This window comes from Aedes aegypti, chromosome 1, assembly GCF_002204515.2.
Source record: "Aedes aegypti strain LVP_AGWG chromosome 1, AaegL5.0 Primary Assembly, whole genome shotgun sequence".
NCBI lineage: Eukaryota > Metazoa > Arthropoda > Insecta > Diptera > Culicidae > Aedes > Aedes aegypti.
In genome coordinates, this window is record NC_035107.1 from 142,552,497 (window position 1) to 142,578,959 (window position 26,463).

Sequence of the window (26,463 nt, forward strand, 5' to 3'; positions counted from 1 at the left end):
ATTGATACGGAGGTCAATTGAAGTGAAAATATCAACGAAAACTAAGATTTTAGAAAAGCACGTTTGAAAATTGGAGCTGACGTAACTTTTGACTCGGAGGTCTTGAGGTTTTTCAGTGATGGAAATATCGTTGTGATGTGATGTCAAATCTGAAACTTTTACATTTCTTTTTGAATGGGTTACAATCATTTATAGATGTATTTTCGGGAATGCAGCGAAAATTGCTAAAAATATTAGTTTTGCTCACGTTTTTTGCATGATGTTCATTTTACCACCAACAGCTGTTCATTTTACCCACATAGTGCAGGTAAAATGAACATTTCAATTGTTTTTTGCTAGCTATTAAATAATGTGAAAATTTAGCTATTTTGGTCCGAATTCGTGTTGCTGCTTTGGCTAACATTCCTGTTTTTGATCTTGTGCGATAAAACTATACATATTCCTCGTTTTTCTATCAGAAACAAGATGATATCCTTAAGGTGTTCATTTTACCACCCCTTCCCCTATATTGCCAGTTCTCTTAGCACATAACCCTAATAAAAATGACACAAGACTTTTGTACACTGTTGTACTTAGAGTTTCATTAGATTCTCATTATTTATTAAAATGAACACCGAATTAAAAAAATCTAAACTTCATAAACTAGAATGCCTTTTTTTAAGTTTGAACTATTTTTATTCTTTGAATTCGATCAAAGATACTATACTTTTCATGCACTACTATAAAACAGAATGGATTGAAAGCAAACTAAAAGAAACTTGAATCTAAATTGTCTGAAATACACAAAACGATGTGTATTCGAACTACATTGAATAGTAAAAACCTTAAAAATTGACGATTAACTTAAACATCTAAAAGGAAACTAAACCTAGCGTATGACAGCAAGAAATCAATACAGGAAATACATACGGTCAAGTCCATCAACAGCCAATCGCTCCAACCGAATCCACCAGTCTGTGCGCCTTTCCAAATACCTACCGGTGCAGCCATTCCTTCCCATGTGCAGCTCAGGTGAAGAAGTAATTTAAGGTGGCGGTACCTACGCTAGGGTGGTGTCATGCTCAAAGTAGATTTGAAGAACGCTCCCCGTCACTTGGTTACTTCTCGGTAAAACGCAACAGCCTCGTCAGCATGGTGGTCACACAGGGAATTTGCTTCTGCTGGTGCATCATAGGAATATCCGGAGTGTTGGACTCGAAGTCATACGCCACACGTTGAGCAACGAAAGTCAGCAGGGTCAGTAGATCGTACTTCTTGCCATGTTGGGTCAGCTCCTGGCAGAGGGACTGCATGAACCAGGAACCCTTCTGGGTGTTGCGCCACGAGTAGAATCCCGGAATGGTCGAATAGGCAATCAGGAAATCAGCATGAGCTGGGATTTTGTAGCTCATCGAGCCGGCACTGTCCGTTTCGGTGCGTTCAGCCAAGGTGACGCCTGCGTCCAGCTGATCGCCCTGGCAGGCTTGAATGAAAAACACCTTTGGCTTGCCGGCCAGCGTGGGACACCGGTTGGCCGTGAAATACGACCAGATGATATCTAACTTGTACTGGCAATCCTTTGCATACAGATAGCCTAGCTCACCATGCGAAAGAATTGTAATGGAGACACAGTCGTGCTCCGAATGATCCATCATTGCAACTGAAATAACGAAATGTCTTGTTTATTACATCGGTTCTTAGCGCCGTTCTATGTTATATAAATGTAATGGAAATTTAAACTGTCAAGTTCTATGAAATACCAGTCTAAGGAATTTTAGTGCTGTAAGGTTTTGAAATTCAAATGTACACTACGAACACGTGTCAATGTACAAATTGAAACTGCGAAAAAAAAAACCACGTGCTTCGGTGGGGATCGAACCCACGACTCCCTATTCGCCAGATGGGCGCCAAGCTGCTGAGTCCCTTGAGAGACCCCAACGCTCGGAGGCGAACTAAACTCGATTACCCCAAAGCACATGGTATCATTATTTCGCAGTCTAAACCTCCTTCAAATGACTGAGATGTACATTTGACACATACAGTATCGGACATATAAAATGCATCAAAGCTGTTTTCAATGTTTTCCCATACAAAATAATCAACTTCAGATAAATGTACAGTACTGACCTGATTTTGTCAGCCCCCGATTTTGTCTGCCGCCGATTTTGTCTACCCCCGATTTTGTAAGCTTTTTGACCCGATTTTGAGAGCATATTTTAAATAATTCAAAAAATTATCTTCGTCATGCTTTACCACGTTTACATTAATACTGATGATGATGTTCGATGTCATACACGCATGGGCGTAGGGTTTATGACAATGCCTTTTCTCTCTGTACGATTGAACAATTTTACTCCGGGAATTAATCTTGTGTTTGAATTCTTCAATGATTGTCTCAAGTACCGTCAAACGGGGTGACTTGCAACGGCGGGGTGACTTGCAACACATTGTAATTTACAACTAAATTTCGCTATAAAACACAAATTTCAAAAGAAAATTAATCAAATCGGTACTTCAACACGTTTGACACACAAGTCAAGTAAGAGTCACTATTAAAGCTATTATCATAAATATTTTTATACATTAAACATAATTCTTTAAAATATCTTAAAACTAATACTTGATGGAGGCTCAAAATCGTGAACTAAAAATATGAGATAGATTTAATTTACAACAGTACTCTACATGGTGTTTCTATAACTAATAAGTGATAATATGACGAATTTTATTTTACGAAATTGTAGCAACAAGTTTTTAATAAAAATCCTTTTTATAAATATGTACCACCCCGCACAGGTACATATTTATAAAAAGGATTTTTATTAAAAACTTGTTGCTACAATTTCGTAAAATAAAATTGCCTTGCAACACTTTATTTTCAAGCAATTTAGAGTTTTATAAAAGTGAAAAACTTTTGTGTTAGGTCTACTTTATAATCAAAAGAGTAATAATTCACCAATCAGCAACAAACACTCATTAAAAACATTGTTCAGTTAAGATATTGGGCCTTGATGATTTAACACATATATTTCCCATACAAAAATAGCTCAATTATTTTCTTACAAAAACGTATTCAAAATGCTTTTGTACTGTTTCGAATGCTTTAAATACATGAACAACAATAATTAACAAGTGTGACTAATAAAAAATATCAACATTTTGTTGGCAAAAACTAAATTAGCATTGAGTGTTGCAAGTCACCCCGCATAAGGACATTTAAAAAAATCATCATTTTGATGACTTTTGATATGACAAAATAATTCGATTCAATCTTCTGTCATCTCGTTTTGTAGGTGGGCCAGCCATTAAAAGTTCCAAAAGGAATTTAGAGTTTTAGATGATGTTTAGATCATGATTTTGGTTGATAGAAGTTGAAAAATGTTGCAAGTCACCCCGTTTGACGGTACTCGTATTCATACAATAATTACGTCATGATAAATTATAAAACCACCAAGTATACCAAACATTCAGGTTTTTTTTTTAAACATCTTGTCAGAAATTGTTAGAAGGTTTTATCAACCGCTCGCAATGGAGATATGTACAGCCGAGTAGTCGACAAAGAATTTGATAAGATCTCGAGTACAGGTATGTTCCGGTTTTATCAACACGATCGGCAATTTTCAGTTGACAAAAACGGAATAATTTTCTTGGACAAGATATTTTACAAATTTAAAAAAAAAATTGCTGTTTTGTCAGGATAATACACATTCTCATCATATAAATGCACAGTATTGACGTTAAGGAGCTGTGAGGAGCATTTAAATTCTTTATTCTTATAGGTTCGTAATGATTGTTGATTGATCAATTAATATGGTTTTGTAATAAATCATTATTAGTTTTAGTTTTCATGGTTAGAATTACAATAAATGTTATATGGATCGATGCACGAGTTCAATAATTTGACTTTTGAGCGGTGCCGAATTCACTGGTTTCCATGGTCACATAAATAACACGGCACCGCTAAAACGTCAGAGAATGGACTCGTGCATAGGTCCATAGCATATTAAAACGATAATCACATAAATGTCCTTTGCATCATAATGTGCGGTATGTTCGTAAAAATAACTAAAAAGAACTGTTCAAGCTGATTTTTGTTTCAAGAAAGATTAAACAAGAAACCTTTTTTTTATACTGTTCATCCTCATCCTTCTGCTTCTTCTGTTTCTTTAAGGCATTATATCCCTTGAGGCAGTTTGGGCACGTCAGGAGTTAATCATGGCAATTGATGCCAAATTTTCTATATCCTCATCAAGAAACTTCCAGAAAGTAGCTTATCATTTTTAGTTGATATATTTAACAAATGTTTTCAATTAGCATATTTTCCTGACAAATGGAAAAATGCTAAGGTTGTTCCAATTTTAAAACTAGACAAAAATCCTGCAGAAGCTTCTAACTATCGTCCAATCAGTTTGCTTTCCTCCATCAGTAAACTTTTTGAAAAGGTCATTTTGAACAGAATGATGGCTCACATCAACGAAAATTCAATTTTTGCCAATGAACAGTTCGGATTCCGCCATGGACATTCGACCACTCATCAACTTTTACGTATAACAAATTTGAACCGTTCCAACAAATCTGAAGGCTATTCTACTGGTCTTGCTTTTCTAGACATAGAAAAAGCATTCGACAGTGTTTGGCATGAAGGTTTTATCGTAAAATTAAAAAACTTTAATTTTCCAACATACATTGTTAGAATAATTCAAAGTTATCTGTCAAATCGTACACTTCAGGTTAATTACCAGAAATCCAGATCTGAAAGACTTCCTGTAAGAGCTGGTGTTCCCCAAGGCAGCATTTTGGGACTAATATCATATAAATAAAATCCCAGAGTTGTCTGCCTGTCAGTAACGCTTTGAAATATTTCATGGAGTTTCATGGAGCACTACAACAGCAATCCAAGAGCACTACAACAGTCAATTTCAATATTAGAATAATACAATTACAAATTGGGGAGAAACACAGTAGCTCTTTGACAGAATATTCTGGAGTTTTCTGGAACATTGTTCATCCCAATTCGTAGAATATTCTCGAACCCTTCATCAATGTCGTTTGTTGACTAAAACGTAAACAAATCAACATCAAGCAAATTATAGTTCGGTCGAATTTGAATCGGGTTGGAGTTGAAAATGTGAAACGGGTTTCTTCAGTTCCAACTCAGGTTCAAAAAAGAATTCGACATATGCAAAAGCAAGATAAACATGAATAAGATAAATGTGCGCCAAATATCCGAGTGTTATTATCTTACAGTGAAACCTCCATGAGTCGACGTTCCATGACACGATATCGACTAATGGATGCATACCTAAAACAAAATTTTATGCTTACTATTACGATCCCTTAAAACAGTTTTCCAAAACATTCCTGTTCCATGATTCGATATTTCCTTGAGTCGATAGTACTTTCATCACAACTGTGATATTAAAATATGGCAATGCAACGCAACAGCTATTCAGGAGAATATGCTAGAATTTTTGGTGAGTTTGTTTTCTCTAATTCATAGAATCTTCAGGAACTTTTGAAATATTTCACAACAGAAGAAACACTACAACAGCAAATAAGGCTGTAACTATTTCAGATTAGAACACTACAACAGTAGTCGAGCACATGAAGGAATATGACCCGAGCATATTGTGCATTCAGATTGACTTTAGACCGAAGTTCAAAAGAGAAATGGAATTTCACCAACAAAAATTCCCCGAAGTTCGGTGTCGGCATTCTACCGAAGTGCTACGCCGAAAAAGGCATTCCTTATGCGTCGGCGAAGCACTAAATTAGAATGCCGACGCCGAACTTCGCTTAAGTTTTGACTGCCAAACTTCTAATTGTCACTCGAATTGTCAATATATTTAGGCGATTTGACGGTCATCAGTATCATGCGATTTGAAAGATTGTACATAGCTTTTCGCTTTAAGGTGATTATAAAACGAAGCCAGACTTTGAATTTTCAAGTGCACAAGACGAGAGTATCTGACAACAGATCGCGTTGAAAACCAATCAACTTCCTTGCTTGCTGGTGGTGACCAATGGGATAGATTTTTTACGCGGAGCGCTGTTTGGTTCTCAAGTCTTGTGCTCTTGAAAATTTGAGGTGTGGCTTCGTTCAATAATCACCTTAAAATTTCGTTGGAACGTGGCTAGCCACGTCGGGTAAGCTAGTTAAGGTACCGTGGGGCAAGTGGGTAATGGATTTCGCATATTTGAGATGCTTCAAATTCTAGAGACTTTAAATTAAAACAAATGAGGTGGTGTATATTTTTTAGCTTGACTCCCACCAAATATAAGCAATATGCTGAAATTGATTTTTATGTAAAATTGAAGAATAAAGTACAGAAAAAGTTTTTGATAAACGTCTCCTTACTTTTCACTTGCCCCACAGGTGGGGCAAGTGAAAAGTTTATCGTTTTGAACAATAAATTCGAAAACTAACGGTTACATTTACGATTTCTATTACCTTTAACATTTGTAAGGGCATCCACATAAGTAACATGTAAACAAAGAAAATTTTATTCTTGTTACTCGAATTTTCTTTGTTCAATTATGTTTGTCGAAATGATTCGCCAACATTATAACTGCAACATTTCCAATGTTAGTTCTTACATCATGAAACAGCAATTGCATTTCTGCTCTGTAGAATTACCACCGCTCGTTATTCGTTTTTAAGAAAATTGAAGAAAAATAAAGAATTAAGAAACTTTTTTATGTGGATACACATATACCCCATTTTTTATGTTTTGAACTAGCTTTACATAGACATTCCACGAGATTTCCGTGCGTTCTTTTATATTGGAACTTTTCAATCAACGTCTTCCTTTTGATCGGCTGTGCAAAGTAAACATATTAATATCGCAATATTTGGCAATCTTTCTTTTAGAGAATTTCCATGATTTGGCCATGATAATAGCTTTTAATGCTTTGAGTATAGTGTTTCTTGAATTATCAGCACGTTCCGTTGTTCTATGATAATTGCGAACCTTGTTTACCTTGAGCTATCTAAAGAGAAAACACAAATTCAATCTTTGATGGGAAACTTTTCACTTGCCCACGTGATTAGAAAATTGGCGGTGTTTTAATTTAATTATTTTTAGGTCTATGTCGAATTAATTCTAAAACTTTTTTTAATGCAGTTTAAAACTGTCAGAGGGGACAACTTAGAAGTGGTACAGAAAATTATTTTCCGCAACTTTTTTCCGCTGAAAATATTAAACTAAGATTGCACGCCACCAACTTGTTACGGAGTGATAGTTGACAAGTTAACAATTTTTCGCTCTATTGTGCAATAATGGCTGAAAAATTTTAGAAATCTTTTACCTATCGTAATGTTCTCAATGGCTTCAAAGGTTTACGCATGAGTTTAAAACGTTAATTCACATATTCAGTAAAATATACAAATTATTTTCACTTACCCCATTTACCCACTTGCCCCGCAGTACCTTATACAATATTTTCACATCTGAGTTACCTCAGGGATGTCAAAAATCTTTGTTTGCGGATGACACAGGCCTCTCCGCCAAAGGACGAAGCCTGCATGTCATCTGCAGTCGATTGCAAAAAAGTTTGGATGTTTTTTCTTCATACTTGCAAAAATGCTAATAATATTCCCACATAAACCAATAGCTCTTTATTTGAAACCTTCAAGTAGACATGTTGTCACGATGAGAGGGGTTCCAATAAATTGGTCAGATGAAGTTAAGTATCTAGAGCTCATGCTAGATAAGAATTTAACTTTCATTCAAGCAAATGTAATAAATATGTAAAACGTCAATATCCCCTTATTAGTATATTTTATATTTTATTTTATATGAATATAAAATCAAAACTTTGTCTTAAGAACAAGCTTTTGATATTCAAACAAATTTTCAGGCCAGTCATGTTGTAGGGGTACCGGGGGCAGTATGAATACCCGGGGCAGAATGGACACCCCATGTATCTTTGCATATGCGAATAATTTTACACTTTAGATGCAAACAATACTTCAGTTGCCTGTCGGAAGAGTGGAACATCCACTATAAATTTAGAAACAAAATTTAAAACATTGATTTTAAACCGAAAAATTGAGCATATTTTTATGGGGTTCGAAAATTATAACATTCACACCTCACCAAATAAGGTTTCAGAGGCAAATGACTGCAAGTTGACCGATAATGTGATTGTATAACATTTTGCGGTAATCCACTTCGCGGTATACCATTTCGCGGTTTGTCATTTCGCGGTACGACATTTCGCAGTTAGTACCATTTGACGGCATATCAATTCGCGGTCAGTACCATTTCGCGATGTACTGTTTCGCGGTTTGGACCGAGAAGTTTCATCTATCCTAACAGAGCAATTTGAGGGGCTGCCTGTGTTCAAAAGAAGGGTAAATCACCGATGAAAATATTATAAGTGATAATGCCAACAATTTTCAGTGCAACTCGTAGGAAAAACCACACCGCGAAATGGTATAGACCTCGAAACGACATACCGCCAAATGGTACTAAATGCAAGACGGTAAACCGCAAAATGATACAAACCGCGAAATGGTACACCGCGAAATGGTTGACCGCGGAATGGTTTACCGCGAAATGTCGGACAACCCGATAATGTAGTTCTTGATTGAATCTTCAATTATTTATGCTATATTAAAAAATACAGTAGATTTTTTTCTGCTAATTTAAGACATAAAAAAATGTATATGAAAATTTCTTGTACTGTTGGGGCAATATGGACACCGGGTGACAAAGTAGAGCTGACACTTTAAAGAGAAAGAAATATAACTTCAAACACAAAATTGTCCAAAAAACTATTTAGCATTTAATGCAATGATTATGATGAGGAACCAGAAATCGGTTGAAACCCGTCAATTCGGAATAAAAACTGACCTGGAGGCAATATTGAAAGCATTTCTACGAAAAATGACGTAAATTGGTTTTATTCAGGTTGTCAGTGACAAAATGAGCTGCCACTATGGTTTCCTGAATATGTACTTCATTTTTCGAGGTTATGGGAATGATCGCGGGACAATTTTCCTATAAACGTGAAGGTGTCCGTACTGCCCCATGGGGGTGTCCACTTTGCCCCGTTAGCTTAATGATGACTACCAAATGTAAGCTTTTTTTAAACCTTTTTTAAGATACAAAACATTTTTTTTTTTCAAAATTATGCAACAATGTTTAACAAATGCTTAAGAACTCTAAAAAGCATACTGCACATAAAAACAATATAATATTCATGTCTTTACAGCCAAAATAGGCAAATTCCTTAGGGTGTCCATATTGCCCCGTGTCCCCCTATGCTGTACCAATATGGACTAGCTGTTGTAATACCAGGAAAAAAGCTCTGCAGAGAATTCAAAATAAAATTCTAAAATGATTCTGAAGCTTCCTCCCTGGTATAGTACCAATGAGTTACATAGAATATCCAATGTTGAAACATTGGAACAAATGTCAAATAAAATCATTAATAATTTCAGGCAAAAATCGTTACAATCTTCTATTGCCACGATTAATGCGTTATATGTTTAGGTTAAGGTGAAGATGCATGGAAGCCAACTTACAGTCCTTGTTGAGTAAATACTCATGATTGTTATCCTGGCTTCAAGTGTAGTCTCGGGACTGACCAACTCCGAGTCTTTAACCATCTGCTAGGTAAAATAGATTAATTTTCAGAAACTGTTGCCAGTAACAAGGACTTTGTACCGCGAATCTTGAATTACCAGAACATATTACCCTAGCACGAAAACAAGATGAGACTAGGGTTCAAATTGGTAGATCTTACCCCGTAACGCACCACGAAAAGGTAATCTACCCGCGTTACGAGTAATTTTTAAAATTTAATCGATTGGTCACTCGCTGGTCGTGACCAATCGATTAAGTTTTCAGCTTGAACGGCTATTTAGTTCTTTAGATTTGTGCTCTTGAAAATTGAAGTTTGGTTTCGATGCATCTTCACCTTAGGTTAAGTAAATTGAAAACGTTATTTTTTTTCTCTTATCAGCAGGTAAAATCAACTCACCTGTAAAAAATCTGAACTGCTACGGCAGATGAAATGTCATATGTTAACAAAATGTTAGTAAAATCTTAAATTTGTTTTACCAAATTAGGATGATAGTGTTGTCTAATAACATAGAACACCTAGATATAAGAAATGAATGTAATTTTTGGAATGATATTAATAAGGAAATTAAAAAATAATAATAAAAATAAAACGGTGCCAGTACCTGTCAAAGGTGGAAAGGTACTGGCATCATTGTTTTCAAATTTTGCTGAAGAGCAAATGAGAGCGAATTTCACCGTGAAATGCCTAATAGATGGAACGCAATTCACCATGCAATATTCTTGCCATACACTTCAAAAGGGCGTAACTAAATATCCTGTCCAAAAATTATTCATACATATTTCAATACTTTCGACAATTTCCTAAAATCACTATCTGGCGTTAGATTGGTAGATATCATTTTTCGTGTATTGGCTGATTAGTAATAACTAAACATGACAATGGCCCTTTTCACATGTCGGTCTAGATGAATTTTAGAAAAAAATATTTTTCAATGAAAATACTGCCATTTGATTTTGCTGGGAACAGCTGACCTTTGTTTATATTTTCCACCAGCACTCTTTAACGATCTCGTAATCATCGTCATCGACGAGACTTCAAAAGCAGTTTTTATGTTCAAAACAAAACATTATTCGATGAAAATATGTTCACTGTGTTTCGGTTGGAGAACAGAACTCAGTGAACATATTTTCCTCTAAATTTTCTTAATTCTGAACGAAAGAACTGCTTTTGAAAATTCCGAAAACAATGACGGATCCTGCTCCCTTAAATAATGTTGGTGACATGTAACGTGTATGTACACGAGTGCAGAAACCACTATGAATAAAACCAGATAAAAAAAAATAAAACTACAAAATTGTATTATAATCTGTTTGTTTAAACAAGTTAACGTGGCTTACACCATGTGATTTCAATCATATAAACTTCAAAAAGGCGTAATTCTGACTAAGGTTTTTTTTTTAATTCGGCCCAGAGGTGCATAATAACGCTAGGAATCAACTGCCGACTGCCGTTTGAATGGTGTATTTTATTTGATAACAACGGTAATTAGAGCACCGTGGCGTCGTATGTTGATCAAAAGCTACCTATTTCACCAAAACTAGTCGCCGTTGGAACAGGTTCGGAAAACTTAAACGGCCTTTTCTATGTGAGTTACACGGACTTGTTTACATCATTTGCAAGGGCAATCGACGTGCTGATCAAAGCCACACACCTGTTCGGTTTACCCTACTCGAAGATATCCAAGCTTGTTTGGCATTTCATCGGCAACTCTATCTATGGCATTGAGCAACGCGAGTCGTACGCAAGTGTAAATTGTCTCCACAATTTCCTGACTCAAGCAGAAGGTCCTTCAACAGTGAATCATGATGAACTGCATGTTTGAACACTGTAAGTCTGATTTTGAGAGCGCTGTTGTCTATCTCGATCATCTGAAAACCCATCATAGAGTTCCAGTAAACTACCGCTATAGATGCACCGTAACAACCGTTATTGTATGCAACCAAGTTTTTTTAACTATATCCGTCCAAGAAGCACATTATCGGACACAGCAGCTTAGAAAGCGTGAACAGAACGAATGTCGCGCAATGTATTGTGCATTTCTTTCACCACTGGACTAACGCAGAAGTTTTTACAAGTGCGGAAATGCTAATAAAAGTGTGCAATTGCAGCAAATCGAGTCGGTGTCTTCAGCGGGGTTATTTCTCACAGTCCAACGAATGAGTGCTCTGAAGACACCAACATGATTCGATGCAATTCCGCACTTTTATTTGCATTTTCGCACTTATGAAGCCGCACTTTGCAGTCCAGTAGTGAAAGCAATACACAATAATACAACAGATTTGCGTGATCGAACTGTGGCTGAGAGTATAGATCATAATACAAAAGGGCGGAGAATCAGCATGGAAACTCAGTAACGAAAGCGAAGGAGGATTTTCCGACAAAATGAATGAAATCGAGAAATCAGCTACAGCATTTACTCTTAGTTTATATGTTAAAATGAATGTTAGCAGGAAAGACGTATATGATATTTAAATAGGAATAGATTCAATGTTTACAAAGATCTTCAAATGATAGCACCTTAGGGGCGATCCATTAATTACGTAAGGGTTTATGGGGGGAGGGGGGGTCTGAGATTTCTTACTTACCATACAATTTATTTTTCATTTTCATAAAAAAAATATTACCATGGGGGGAGGGGGGTTTGAAAAACCCCGAAAATTGTCTTACCTAATTAATGGACAGCCCCTTATCCAGATTCGTTTTTTTTTTTGTTATGAAAGCTACATCTTAAAAATGAAAAACATTTTCAAATCCGTTAGCTCCGATTATAAACTATTCAATCATATGAAGTAAAAGCATGGGTTGCAATTGCCATCCATAATATGCATAGATAAAAATGAAGATCTTTTGAAAAAAGGAATATGTATTGAAGAATAAAAAGAAATCGAAAACAACAAAAGCTATATGATAATGATGCCGATTGAATTTCAAATTTCAACTATTTTTGGAATCAAATAACACATTGGACACAATATTGGACCACTCTACAAGAATCAGACAGCTTTTTGAATTTCGTGAATGGCTCCAAATGGAAACAAATTTGTCAAAAGTATGAAGGGGACATTATTGTTCCAGTTTGGCTGTATTCTGACAAATTCGAGATAAACGATAAACTTGAAATAATTTTTCAAATTATCGATTAGCGTCTGCTTTGTATTAGTAATATTAATAGGAAATAAAGAAAATTTCATTACAAGTAGAATTACATGCGATGTTTATTCGGTGGCCGTCTTGCCCCATATGGGCGGCACACTTGACCCATAGTGTCGAAAAATAGGTTATTTTGGAAGTTATTTGAGAAGTTCAAAAACTAATACTTTTTGATTTTTTTTTTAATGGCACAGTGGTTATGAAAAGATGTGAAACTAACATCATTTTTTTTTGTCAGTAGCGATAGGGGTAGTACTGGGACTTTTAATCTACCCTAAGCTCCTTCCCTACATTTGCCTTTATTGACTTATCCACGGTCTTCTTTTATTGTCGACTTTCTTTTTCTTTTCCGCTGTAAATGCGGGCCGTGTTTACATAAAATGACATCCGGACCAACATCCAGTGAATGAATGTTCACCGGATGAACATTGAGTGGATGAATGTGCAGCGAAATTGTTCATTTCATTCATTTTTGTAAACACGGCCCGCAGTAAAGGTATTCTTCCCGCTGGAAGTTGCGGCGTGACGTCATCGTAGATTAGTTCATAAGCCTCTATTACGTTCATCACACAGACGTTCCTAAGCAATGTTGCTCAAATGGTCACTTTGTACCCTAGCAACAATCAGCCCTTGACGTAGTTTTGAAGTCTAGTATTCCAGACTACTATAAAACTATGATAAGACCTGAAATGCTATTAAAGTGGTTGAAGTGAAGAACGACATAGGTTTATTAAAAGCTCCTCATTCCCCATTTCATTTCATCAGTCACTGTCACATAATTACCACAGTTTTGTTTTTGACACTATCGCTTGTACCACCGATTATTACTCATTTACTCCCGTAATACACATCTTATATGTATACTTTCCATTTTATCACTTCACTATCACGACTACAATTTATATCACAATAACGTCACAATACTTTCATAATTCATTTTTATTACCATTTCCCATCTGTTATCATTAATAAATAATTGAAAGATAATCGAACTACGATTAAGAAAGTTACTGAAAAAAAAATCACTTCGATCAATTCTACTGCACTTGCTGTCACTTTTATCGCGAATTTAGAGAAATGATTGCAGAATATATTATAACCATCAATAAACTAGTAAGTTTCATATTATCATTATTATGTACGTGCTTTAAACAAAACTGTCACAATCACTTCTAATGCCATTTTCATCACCATACATTTCTTCAGAAATCGTTATTAGCACAATCACTTATTTTATAACGACGAGTGTAACTCACAGTTTCATCAAACACCCATTCTTATGTTACATTATAAAACTATTGATCACTGACTGATTAGTACAAAGTATGCTACAGCTCGTGTAAACGGACTGAAACATCAACACCCAGCACTAGTTTATAAGTAACTAGGGAAGGTGTACCGGTATTCGCCATGTACCAGTTATTCGCCACCCCAGATTTTATACCGTTTTACTATATATATGGTTGCCAATTGTTTAGTGTTCGTTAAATTGCTTTATGATGATACGGAAACATTCTTGGAAACCGCAAAATTTTCTCAGAAAATATAGAAAACAATCATTTTCTTTAAAAATTTTGCTCCTTTGCACCTATTTTTCGCCACCTGTTCCTGATTCGCCACCCTCCATAAGAAATCAACGTAAGTGGCGAATTCAGGAACGGAAATTAAAATCGTGGCGAATACTGGTGCAAGTGGTCCAGTATTCACCACCACCATTTTTATTACAAAAACAAAGTTTCTGATTAGTTTTCATATTTTCCCTGCTGAGCATGGATTGAAAGCTTTCGTTTGATGTATTGACAGTAACCAAAGGTCTTTTGATTCATAAATAAACAATATTTTTCTTTAGGGTGGCCAAAACTGGTACACTTACCCTACTGAGCCCTGGCGGTCCCTCCGTTCGAAGAGGACCTGATAATATGCCGAAACATATTAACAGATCCTCCGCCTGAATGCAGCCGTTTCATAAATCATGAACCGTTAGAGGTGTGCCAAAGTATTGGGAAGGTGATATGTTTCACAGACGGATATTATTATGGTGCAACTTCAACTTGGGCACCGTCAAATCCTGTGATCTTGGCCAGGGAAAAGATTTGAAACTAACATCATGAGGCTAAATTGGTGGATTTTATAAGCTTTAGGCAAAGTTATAGAACAATTTGCTTAAGGTGGCACACTTGCCCCGAATTCCGCTATATTTAATTTAGATGTAACGCAAATGAAACGTAAATGTGACGCTAATGAAACCGAAATGTAACGTAAATGTAACGTACACACTTAATTTGTTTCACCGACCTCAATAAAACTTTTCGCCGAGAATTCAACAACTGAGAATTCGGTAATTTACAATGCCGAATCTCGGTACTTCTTTTACCGAGATTGCGGCAATCCAATTTTTTGCCGAGATCTCAGCGAACGTTACCGAGATTCGGTAAAAGTTTTACCGAGAATCGTCAAATTATTACCGAGATATCAGATGTTGAGTTCTCGGCGAATCCGTTTAAGTGTGTAAATGTAACATAAATGTGATGTAAATGTATATGTAATGTAATGTAAAGCAAAATTACATTGCCTAATGATTCCACTCACCTTTCTCAACCTCCTTTTGCACTTCCCTCAATTTCAAATCCTTATAGACGCGCACATCAAAGTCCAGATATTTGAGCGTGGCGGCAAGATTTTCACAGTCCACATTCGTTCCGGTGCGAGCCTTCAGCTGAGGGATCTCGAAGTGTTCGTGGTTGAAGATCAGCGCGAAGCCGCGCTTGGGATGATTCATGTTATACTCCGAAGCATAGCGATCCACTGGCATGCGTGCCTTGAACCGATTTCCATAATTATCTCTGGAAGAGGAAGACACAAACAGACAACGAAATCAACACTGTGGATCTTATTCACAACGAAAACAAACTTCAACCGATTTCTGCCGGCACGGTTAAAAATGCCATCAGTATGAAGCTCATTCAAGTGGAACGAAAATTCCACAAGTGCAGTAAGACATAGCAGCAGAAGCAGTGATTCTCAATTACTCAGCATAGGCAATGATTTAATATTCGTCGGGAGATTAGACGCATAATTAACATAAGGGCGAAAGGGACACTCCCTCATGTTCTGAGAGTATGTATTTTTCATCATACATAATTTGATATGGTAGATGCACCGGTTTTGGCCTCAGCTCCAATTGTTGCCAGAGCGGGTTTATCCTCCGTTTCACACAGAAAATTAGCATGAAACCTTGTAGAAAACATTTATCTGAGAGACCTACATTTATTTGTCCAAATAATTTTAGAAAATAAATTAAAACACATAATTTTTGTTTTATTCTTAACTTCTATATACCGAAATTGGACGGATTTGGCCAAAGCTGAGGCCAAAACATAAGAAATCAATGTGATTGGTCAATTCAGGAATCGAAGTTAAGAACGTGGCCAAAACTGTTTCTGGTGATTTACAATGCGAAAATAAGATTTACCGTAAAACGGGCGATTAGAAAAAGTGGGGCGAATAGAAACAAAGCGACTTTCAGTTAAAAATGTGAATATTATGTAATTATATTATAACCTTTAAAAACCTACTGAAATACTTTTTTCCCATTAGTTGAAAAGCAACAGAGTAAAGCTAGAGTATTTTCAAATTAAAAATTTTGCTACATTTCTCATTAAAAAATTGATAGGAAAATATTGAAATCTCAATCATTTTTGATAGCTTGAAACATCCGCCGTTTTTGCTGATTTCAAAAATGATCGAAAATTGAACTTAATTTTAAAAAAATTATTTTTTTTTTCTTTACTAAGTAAATACATGTTGATATTTCTTCTAGATGCACTTAAAAATGTGTTTATTTTTCCATTAAAATGAAAAAAAGTTTTGATATTTACTGAACAGTGTTCCTATTCGCCCCATTGCGGGGTGAATAGAAACATACAACATTTTCATAAATCTTTGTACGATATAATTTTTATTTTGTAACAGCGATTGGGGTCTTAGCAAAGGAAGACGCGACCCATATTTAAGGCTAATAAAATTGGTTTTTATCCGTACGGTTTAAGTTGTACACATTCAAACAAGTCGGAAAGTGTTTCTATTCGCCCCATTTTACGGTATGCTCAGTTTCGATATTTACATACATAATATGGATTTAAATATTGCGCATTTCTTTCACCACTGGACTATCGCAGTAGTTTTTAAAAGTGCGGGAACTCTAATAAAAGTGCGCGATTGCATCAAATCGAGTCGGTGTCTTCAGCGGGGTTATTCATCGCAGTCCAAAGAATAAGTGCTCTGAAGATTCGATGCAATCTCGCACTATTATTCAAATTTTCGCACTTATGAAGCCGCACTTCGCAGTCCAGTAGTAAAAGAAATACACAATAATTCATTTGAAGTATTTGCAGTACAAGTAGGGCTTTACACATATTTTTTTAAATATTTTTTCATATGATGGCCAAACCAGTGCTTCTAACCTACACATAACGTGATCTGTATTGTTCATGAACTGTTTGACGGTATGAAAGTTCAATCACAGACAAACATACACAACAGCTAGAACAATTATCAAGTCAAAACATGGTCACGCGAACATTTACGACCAAAATTAAAAATACTGTTTGGCCAACCGGTAACTAGGTGGCGGTAGTGCGCAAACGTCAACCTCGAGCAAAAGCGAAACGAGCGCCACAGGTGAGCCATCGGCCAACTACCACATATAAGAATTGAGCAGTGTTGTGTTGTACGATTAAAATAATTTGAGAGTTCGTCCGTTTTGGTTCAATTTAGGGGAAGTGGTGGTAAAATGAACAGGGGTGGTAAATGAACACCGTGCCTTTTACCGAGAAAAAACAAATTTCGATTATTTTTTATCCCGCACGGACGATTTAGAGCATAAATTTGAGTGTTCGAGTTGATAAGGAGGTCAATTGAAGTGAAAATATCAACAAAAACTAAGACTTTAGAAAACCACGTTTGAAAATTAGAACTGACGTAACTGTTAGCTCGGAAGACTTGAGGTTTTTCAGTGAGGTGAATATCGTTATGATATGATGTTAAATCTGATACCTTTAGAATTCTTTTTGAATGGGTTACAATCATTATTGGATGTATTTTTGGTGGGGCAATGAAAATTTTCAGAAATATTTGTTTTGCGCACGTTTTTTGCATGGTGTTCATTTTACCACCAACCGCTGTTCATTTTACCCACATAGTACAGGTAAAATGAACATTTGCATCGTTTTTTGATAGCGATGAAAATATGTTAAAATTTAGCTAGTTTAGTCTGAATCCATGTAGCTGCTATAGATTACATCCCTATTTTTGATGTTGTGCGGTTGAACTATACAAATTCCTCGTTTTTCTATCAGAAACAAGATGATTTCCTTTAGGTGTTCATTTTAACACCCCTTCCTCTACTTTATTTTTATCTTTGAAGTTTATGCATAGAGAAAAATGACTTTCAGCATTTTTAGAGCAAATTTGAGTCCAGAAAAAATAATAATACAGTGTTGTCAAAATTTTCAATTCCATCGTGTTTATCAGACATCTTCCTCTCAAAAGTGTTGTGAATCAATCCCAAGAAGTAGCGGATTAAAGTGAAGGTGAAAGCTAGCGGTTGTAATCCTTCTTGGACACCGTCTTGGGAAAATACCTCTCGAAGGTCACGTCTTCTTACGTTTATTCACTAAACATGGTATCAACAACAAACAAAAGGAAGGGTGAATCTCTGAATTCACAACTTCCTTCCAAAAAAGTGGGATTTAAAACTGTCACTAAACGTGGCAAGAATGGAAGAAAGGACGTTTTCCCGGAATGCGAACTTTCTTCCAATGATGAAATTAATAATTGTATCGAAATGAGCAATCAGTTTGATGCTCTAGACAAATTTTCCGAACAGCAAATCAAAGCAGTCTCTAGCCCAGGCTCTTTGATTCAAATAAGGAAACAAAGAGTGCCGCCTATCGTGGTCAGTTGTTTCGAATTTGGGGGATTTAGGCAGGAGATCTTGAACTCCATTAGAGGAATCAAGGTCTCATTTCAAATCGCAAAGAAAGGATACTGTCGCGTTTTTTCGGAAACTCTTAAGATCGCGAACTTCTTCTCAATATATATAATACAGTGAGGACCCGATTTTGTCAGACCCTCGATGAATTTTAGGCTGACAAAATGGGGAACCTGACAAAATCGGGTCATTTTTTTATGTTCCTGTTTTTCAAATTTCGACGTGTTAATGATTGCTTGTGAACCGCTTCAAGAACTTGCATGGACTTTTAAGAGTTCATTTAAAAATTACGTAACGAAAAATTTGTCAATTTTAGACCCCCTTTCACCTCCACGTATCAACTTTTGTATAGAAAATTTTAAATTTTTGTATGAACCGTAACACTATGTAAGACCCCCTTCCTCCCCCTGTTGCGTTACGTAATATTTGAACGGTCCCTAAGGGGTCGATGACCATTGGCGTAGCCAATTTTTTTCATGAGGGTTTTTTTCATCAAGGAAGAGGGGTTGAGAAGATCGTTTCTTAACATTTCATTCACGATTTTCACGACAAAACGATCATTATACATTACACTCTTTTTGCTGGAAAAATAAAACTAAACAAGATATCCACCGTATTTTTTCATAGTAAGCTAAGTAAAGTCCTAAACGCGTTTTATTTCAGTGTTGAGTGACGAGTCTATTTAAAGTCTTGCAGATTTCCCTATGGGAAAAATTCCAAAGATTCATTGCGTTGTGGTCCCTTTGATCGGCAATTTTGCTTTGTCCAGTAAGACAAATGGAATCAACCTGAGTTCCTAGTTATACATGATCGATGAATTATCTAAGATCCCAGTCAAGTTCCTGAAAATCTCGTGAGCAAATTTTGAAGTTTATCTCGAGACATACTGAAGATAAAAATGGAATGAATTCAACAAGGACTAAAAGAAGATAATTATTGAAGTAATTACTTGAAAAATAACAATATTCTATTAGAATATTGAGTGAAGTTTGTGGTCGAGTTCAAGTTCAAGCAAAAATAAATTTTAATTTAGACGCAAAACTCTTTCGGTGTACCCAGTATGTTTCTGGAACAATTTATGAAATTATTGCTTGGAAATTTTTGAAAAAAAAGTTTCAACAGGAATCCATAGATTAATTTCTGAATTAGTATTGAGAGAAATTCTCGGAGGAATTCATGAATGAACCTACACACATATTTTTTTTGTCATTAATTCGGCTGTATGAATCCCGTTTTTTTTAAATTTTATGCATGATTTTATACGAATTACCAAGTTGCTTAGTAACGAACCACAGTGCTATATCTTACAGAGTTAAAGTATATTCTTAGGTTACTACGCGACATTGTTAAGTCTATTGTTTCGCAATGTTGATTATATAAACTCATCATTCGGTTTAGAGGAGAAAATTTTGCATAATTAGTATGACGGTGATTAATAAAAAACAAGTTACGATTCCTCAATTGCCGGGAAGAAGTATAAAAATTTAAACTGTTTAATAGGTTAGGAGAATCAATACGATGCGAAACAATATCGTTAACGAATGAAACCATAGCGAATTCGCGGCGCTTTTTCAATGTCTGAATATCAATGAGCATGCATCTTGATTCATAAGATGGAAGAGGGAAGGATGTCCAGCCCAATTTACGAAGAGCATATAACAGAAATTGCTTTTGAACTAATTCAAGACGTTCTTCATGCGTCTTCATAAAAGGAGACCATACAATACTACAATACTCTAATATAGACCTCACGTAAGCGACGTACAAAATTTTAATAGTGTATGGATCATTAAAGTTAGAACCAAAGCGTTTGATAAAACCGAGCATATTTGTTGCTTTATGTATAATGGTGTTGTAATGATCGATAAAAGTGAGTTTTGAGTCTAAAATTACGCCTAAATCTCTGACCCTATCGCATTTTTCAACGATTTGATTTCCTAAAACTACAGTTGTTTCTTCTGTGTTTCGCTTTCTGCTAAAAGTAATTAAATTACATTTTTTAACATTTAACTGAAGTAGGCTTTTACTACACCATTCATCAAAAATAGATATGTCACTCAGATAGATGTCAATGTCGTTAGCATACTTGATTTCCATGAATAACTTCATATCATCGACATAGATAAGAATATTTATATGCTTAAGAATGTAGGAAATATCATTTACATATAATATGAAAAGAAGAGGTCCTAGATGTGAGCCTTGAGGAACTCCTGATGTAACTTGGATAGGATTCGATTTTTTACCATTATATCTCACTATTTGTTGCCGATTTGTTAAATATGACTGTATCCAGTTTAAAGATGGTTTATCAAATCCTATTTTTTCTAACTTGAAGAGTAACATAGAGATGTCAATGCGGTCAAATGCTTTGCTGAAATCAGTATACAGAGCCTCTACATAGTTACCATTGTCCATAGCATTCAAAGTATAATTGGTGAATTCTAGTAAATTTGTAGAAGTGGAACGGCCTTTAAAAAATCCATGTTGTGCATTTGTAATTCTGTTCCTTAATTGCCCAAACAATTTTCTATTAACAATGGATTCAAAGAGCTTTGGAATACAGGAAATTATAGCAATTCCACGATAATTACACGATCACCTCTAGAAAACACATTTAAATTTTGTTGAGGAATCTTTGGAGAAATTCGAGGTACAGCCAGGAACGATTTATAGAATAATTTCAGGAATAATTGGAGAAACACGTTGGAGAAATATCTGGAGGATTATGAATGATATCTCGAGTGGAATTCCTGTGGGAAATACGAGGAGTTTTATCCGATTACTGTAATGATAATATTCTGCTGACAATAAATTTTGTAGAACCTTTTTGAGTTTCCCAACAGATTTGATAAACCCTTCGAATAATTTATGACAAGAAGTTTTTCAAAAGGCTGATTGTTTGGTATACTCCATACGTTTTCCAATCTATCATCATGTAACAATTATATAAATATGAGTGCTGGAGACAATCTTTTAAGAATACAAACACATGATTAATTCCCGTAATATTGTTTTTAGCATCGTCCAAAGGGGAGGAGGCATTCCCATTGCCCCCTCTGGCGATGCCCATGCGTGCATGACATTAAACATCACCATCCATTTTAATGAAAATGTGGTAAAACATGGCGAAAACATTTTTTTTGATAAATTTAAAACAGGCTGACAAAATCGGGTCAAAAAGCTGACAAAATCGGGGGCCTAAAAAAAACGGGTCAGTACTGTATAATTGTTTACTATGTGTTGATATAGGCTATATTTAATTCCTTAAAGAATCGTATACAGTTTTAATTTAAAGTTATTTCCAACATTCAGTTCAAATTTCGGATCCATCATTTCGCTAAAAGCAGAGCCACCGTCGTCAAAATTGCTAACCAATCAGTGCTGCCTCACATTGCTTTTAAGCTTCTGACCAACTTTGCTGAAGACACGAACATTCTAAGTGGTCAGGTTCATGAACTAGAGCCGTCTAAAATATGACCAATTTACATGCACACTAGCGCCACGTAGCGGCAAAATTTCAGCTGATGAACGCCGTAATGCTTCTGAACAACTTTGCTGAAGACCGCAGCTTTCTAGAAAGTAAGGTTTCCAAGATATTGCGTCATTAGTGTAATAGTTTACGGGTGATGCTAAACTTTTTGGGGGGTGCTGCAATATTCAATTGAGGTGTTGCAATACTAGATGATGCGATTCTATACTTATGGCGGGTAGTGTATGAAACATTTATTGACTCTAATCTTGATGTTAACATTTTTTTACAAACAAAACTAGATATTGACAATGCTCTTGAAACTTTAACAAATTCCATTGTTGAAGCCTGGAGCATTGCAATACCATAATGTGGAATCCGTGATTATAGGCGATGCTCCTAAAATCTTGATCCGTCTTAAAATCGTGAGGGGAAGGCAATTTCAACGCACTCGTGATCCTGCTATGAAAATTATATGGCAGGATTTGCAGAAAGAAATCAAGAAACGTTTTCCTCAATTAAGAAACAAACATTTTGAAAATAAAATTTCTCAATTGGACCCTGGCTCTAAGCCCTTTTGGAAATTACCTAAAATTTTGAAAATAAAAAAAACCTCAAAAGCCAATACTGGCATTGAAAGAGGAAAACTAATTATTACTAACTAACTGCGAAAAAGCTCAAAAATTTGCAATGCAGTTTGAAAGCGCGCACAAATTCAATTTAGGACTTACTAGTCTAATTGAAAATCAAGTTACTCAGGACTTCGAAAATATACTCAATCAAGAGAACGTTTTCGAAAATGCCTGTGAGACTGATTTGGAAGAAGTGAGAACTATTATTAAAAAATTCAAGAATATGAAAGCTCCTGGCGATAATGGAATTTTCTAAAACCTCATCAAGAAACTTCCAGAAAGTAGTTTAGTGTATATATTTAACAAATGTTTTCAATTAGCATATTTTCCTGACAAATGGAAAAATGCTAAGGTTGTTCCAATTTTAAAACTAGACAAAAATCCTACAGAAGCTTCTAGCTATCGTCCAATCAGTTTGCTTTCCTCCATCAGTAAACTTTTTGAAAAGGTTATTTCTCGCAAAACATGTAATCTCGCCCTAAAAGCCATTGGTAACCGAGTGTGTAGCTCCTTGTTTCTAAGCAAATGAACGGATCAGGATGGAAACTATCACCCCTGGGAGATAGAGGAGGATCTTCTCTTCATCGTAGCATTGTTGAATAACGTGTAAATTCATTCGTTTGCTCGGTAACAACTAGCTAAACACTCAGTTACCAATGGCTTTTAGGGCGAGATCACATATTATGCGAGATTTTGAACAGAATGATGGCCCACATCAACGAAAATTTAATTTTTGCCAATGAACAGTTCGGAATCCACCATGGACATTCGACCACTCATCAACTTTTACGTGTAACAAATTTGATCCGTTCCAACAAATCTGAAGGCTATTCTACTGACATAGACATAGAAAAAGCATTCGACAGTGTTTGGCATGAAGGTTTGATCGTAAAATTAAAAAACTTGAATTTTTCAACATACATTGTTAGAATAATTCAAAGTTATCTGTCAAATCGTACACTTCAGGTTAATTATCAGAACTCCAGATCTGAAAGACTTCCTGTAAGAGCTGGTGTTCCCCAAGGCAGCATTTTGGGACCAATATTATACAATATTTTCACATATGACTTACCTGAGTTACCTCAGGGATGTCAAAAATCCTTGTTTGCGGATGACACTGGCCTCTCCGCCACAGGACGAAGTCTGCGTGTCATCTGTAGTCGATTGCAAAAAAAGTTTGGATATATTTTCTTCATACTTGCAAAAATGGAAGATTTCTCCTAATATTTCCTAAAATCAACTTATAATATTCCCACATAAACAAAAAGCTGTTTATTTGAAACCTTCAAGTAGACATGTTGTTACGATGAGAGGGGTTCCAATAAATTGAGCAGATGAAGTTCTAGGGCTCATGCCAGATAAAAATTCAACTTTCAAAAATTACATTGAGGGCATGCAAGCCAAATGTAACAAACATGTCAAATGATTTTGTACACTTATAAATAAAAAATCAATACTTTTTCTTCAAACAAATTTTCAGTCCAGCCATGTTGTATGTTGTACCAATATGGACTAGCTGTTGTAAATACCAAACAGAAAGCTCTGCAGAGGATTCAAATAAAATTTTGAAAACGGTTCTGAAGCTTGCTCCCTGATATACAGTATTGGACAAAACATTTGCAACTTTTTCGATTTTCCATACAAAATGACCAACTTTGATAAACTATATCTCAGTTATTTATAAATCGATTTGAATGAAATTTTCACAGAATATCAGACATAACTTGAATTTCAACATATATTTTTGAGTGATTTTTTCAATCACAAGTTGAAAAGCAGTAACGGTTTGACTAAAATGAATTTTTTGACGATTTTTAATAATGAACATAACTAAACATATTGAAGGAATAGCTTCATGGTATCTTCAGCAAAGTTGTAGATTTTGACAAGATGAATAAGTTTGCTGAAGACAGTTTTTGTGTAGGGCTATCAGATTTTGAGATAAAAAGTTATATGTTTAAATTCAAGTTATATCTGATGTTCTGTGAAAGTTTCATTCGAATCGGTCCATAAATAACTGAGATCTAGCTTACCAAAGTTGGTCATTTTGTACGGAAAATCGAAAAAGTTGCAAAAGTTTGGTCCAATACTGTACCTAATATCAAATAAAACGATTGATGATGCCACGATTAATGCGTTATATATTTAGGATAAGTTAGTTAATTCAAAGCATTTTTTGTCTTAGGCGGCATCCAAAAATTACGTAACGCTCTAGGGGGAGGGGGGAGTAAGCTCAAGCGTTACGACTCATACAAAAATTAAAAAAAAAAATCATACAAAAAGCGTTACGGAGGGGGGAGGGGGTCAAAAATTTTCAATTTTTGCGTTACGCAATAAATGGATGCTGTCTCATAATCAACTCAACTCAGCTGTGAAAATTCTGAACTGCTAATGCAATTGAAATGTAAAATGCTATTAATAAAATGTTAATAAAACTTAATTTAGTTATACCAAATTCGGATGATAACACAACACAGAACACCTAGATATAAGAAATGAATGTAATGTTTGAAATGATACTATAACAAAGTTAAAAGAAAATCTAACAATTTCATCACAAAATTCAACATACATATCGCACAATTTTTAAATAATATCGTTGTTTGATGAACAACAATTATTCATTAAACAATATCATTTTGATGTTTTGTAATTATTAGTTAACAATTTAAATTTAAATTTAGTATACCTTGACCTGACGAAAGGTATACCAAATGTACCAACAGGGTATGGTTGACTAATAAAACTTAAATAAGTGGCCCGTGTCCTGACGCATGGAGAACCACTGTCGTAGAGCGCAGTCTAGCGTTTTGCTTTTTGTTTTTGTTCTTTGTTTCCCATTTTTCATCGTCCCATATTTGGCGAAAGGATACCAAAAATGCGAAAGCGTTAACTTCCAGGTAAAAAACTGCACCAAAAGATGATGGAAACGAGCAAAAGTGGGGAAATCCGATTCGCGCATATACTTACAGGCCATTCCCGTGTCCCAAAGCATCCGCAACATCCGTGCATTTGTTGGATTTGTTCGAGTCATGCAATGGCACTGGCTTTTCTTGGTCAGTAATCCGATCCGTGTCACTCATTTTGATTTATTTCGATTTCTACGTATTCACCTAATTATTCACGACACTGACGCACTTCCGGTAGTCACTTTTTCAACTGTTTGAGGCTCCAAAAACGAAAAATATCTGTAATTTCACAATCGCTTTCTTCGTCCGTACGTGTTTACTCGAATGCAAAACAGAGAAGAATGAAGCGCTCTCTTGGAGAAGATGCAGAATTCGTTGAGAGGCGTTACGTTCTGATGCAAGGCGCAAAACTGCATAAAGCACCCCAGTGGAAAATAAATGCGAGTGGTACACCCAAACGGAAAAAAAACATTTTATCTAATTGTTGAGTTGACTTTACCCAAAATTAAGTATATCGATTATTCTCTCAACCCAAAATCTCTCGGTATTATCCTGGGTACTGCGGTCTGACTCAATATGCTTGTCAAGCGGGAGCCTGATTGTCGGAGCCAAACATTCGAGATTGTGGTTATGTTACTTGTGAGAGAGTAATGTTATATCGTGAGAAAGTATTGTAATCTCAGAGATAAAAAATATATTTATTTTGTTGTTTTTTTTATATAGCAACAAATTGTT

The 26,463-nt window shown here is 35.6% G+C and overlaps 1 protein-coding gene across 1 annotated transcript; it reads right to left on the reverse strand.

Moving 5' to 3' along the window:
• Positions 1 to 575: 575 nt before the first annotated feature.
• LOC5575873 (caspase) lies at positions 576 to 26,085 on the reverse strand. The gene is made up of 3 exons (XM_021849191.1): positions 25,790 to 26,085; positions 15,313 to 15,566; positions 576 to 1,639 (listed from the first exon to the last, which is right to left on the reverse strand). Exons 1-3 carry the CDS (start codon positions 25,900 to 25,902, stop codon positions 1,098 to 1,100), a joined length of 909 nt encoding a protein of 302 aa, XP_021704883.1. The 5' UTR covers positions 25,903 to 26,085; the 3' UTR covers positions 576 to 1,097.
• Positions 26,086 to 26,463: the final 378 nt, after the last annotated feature.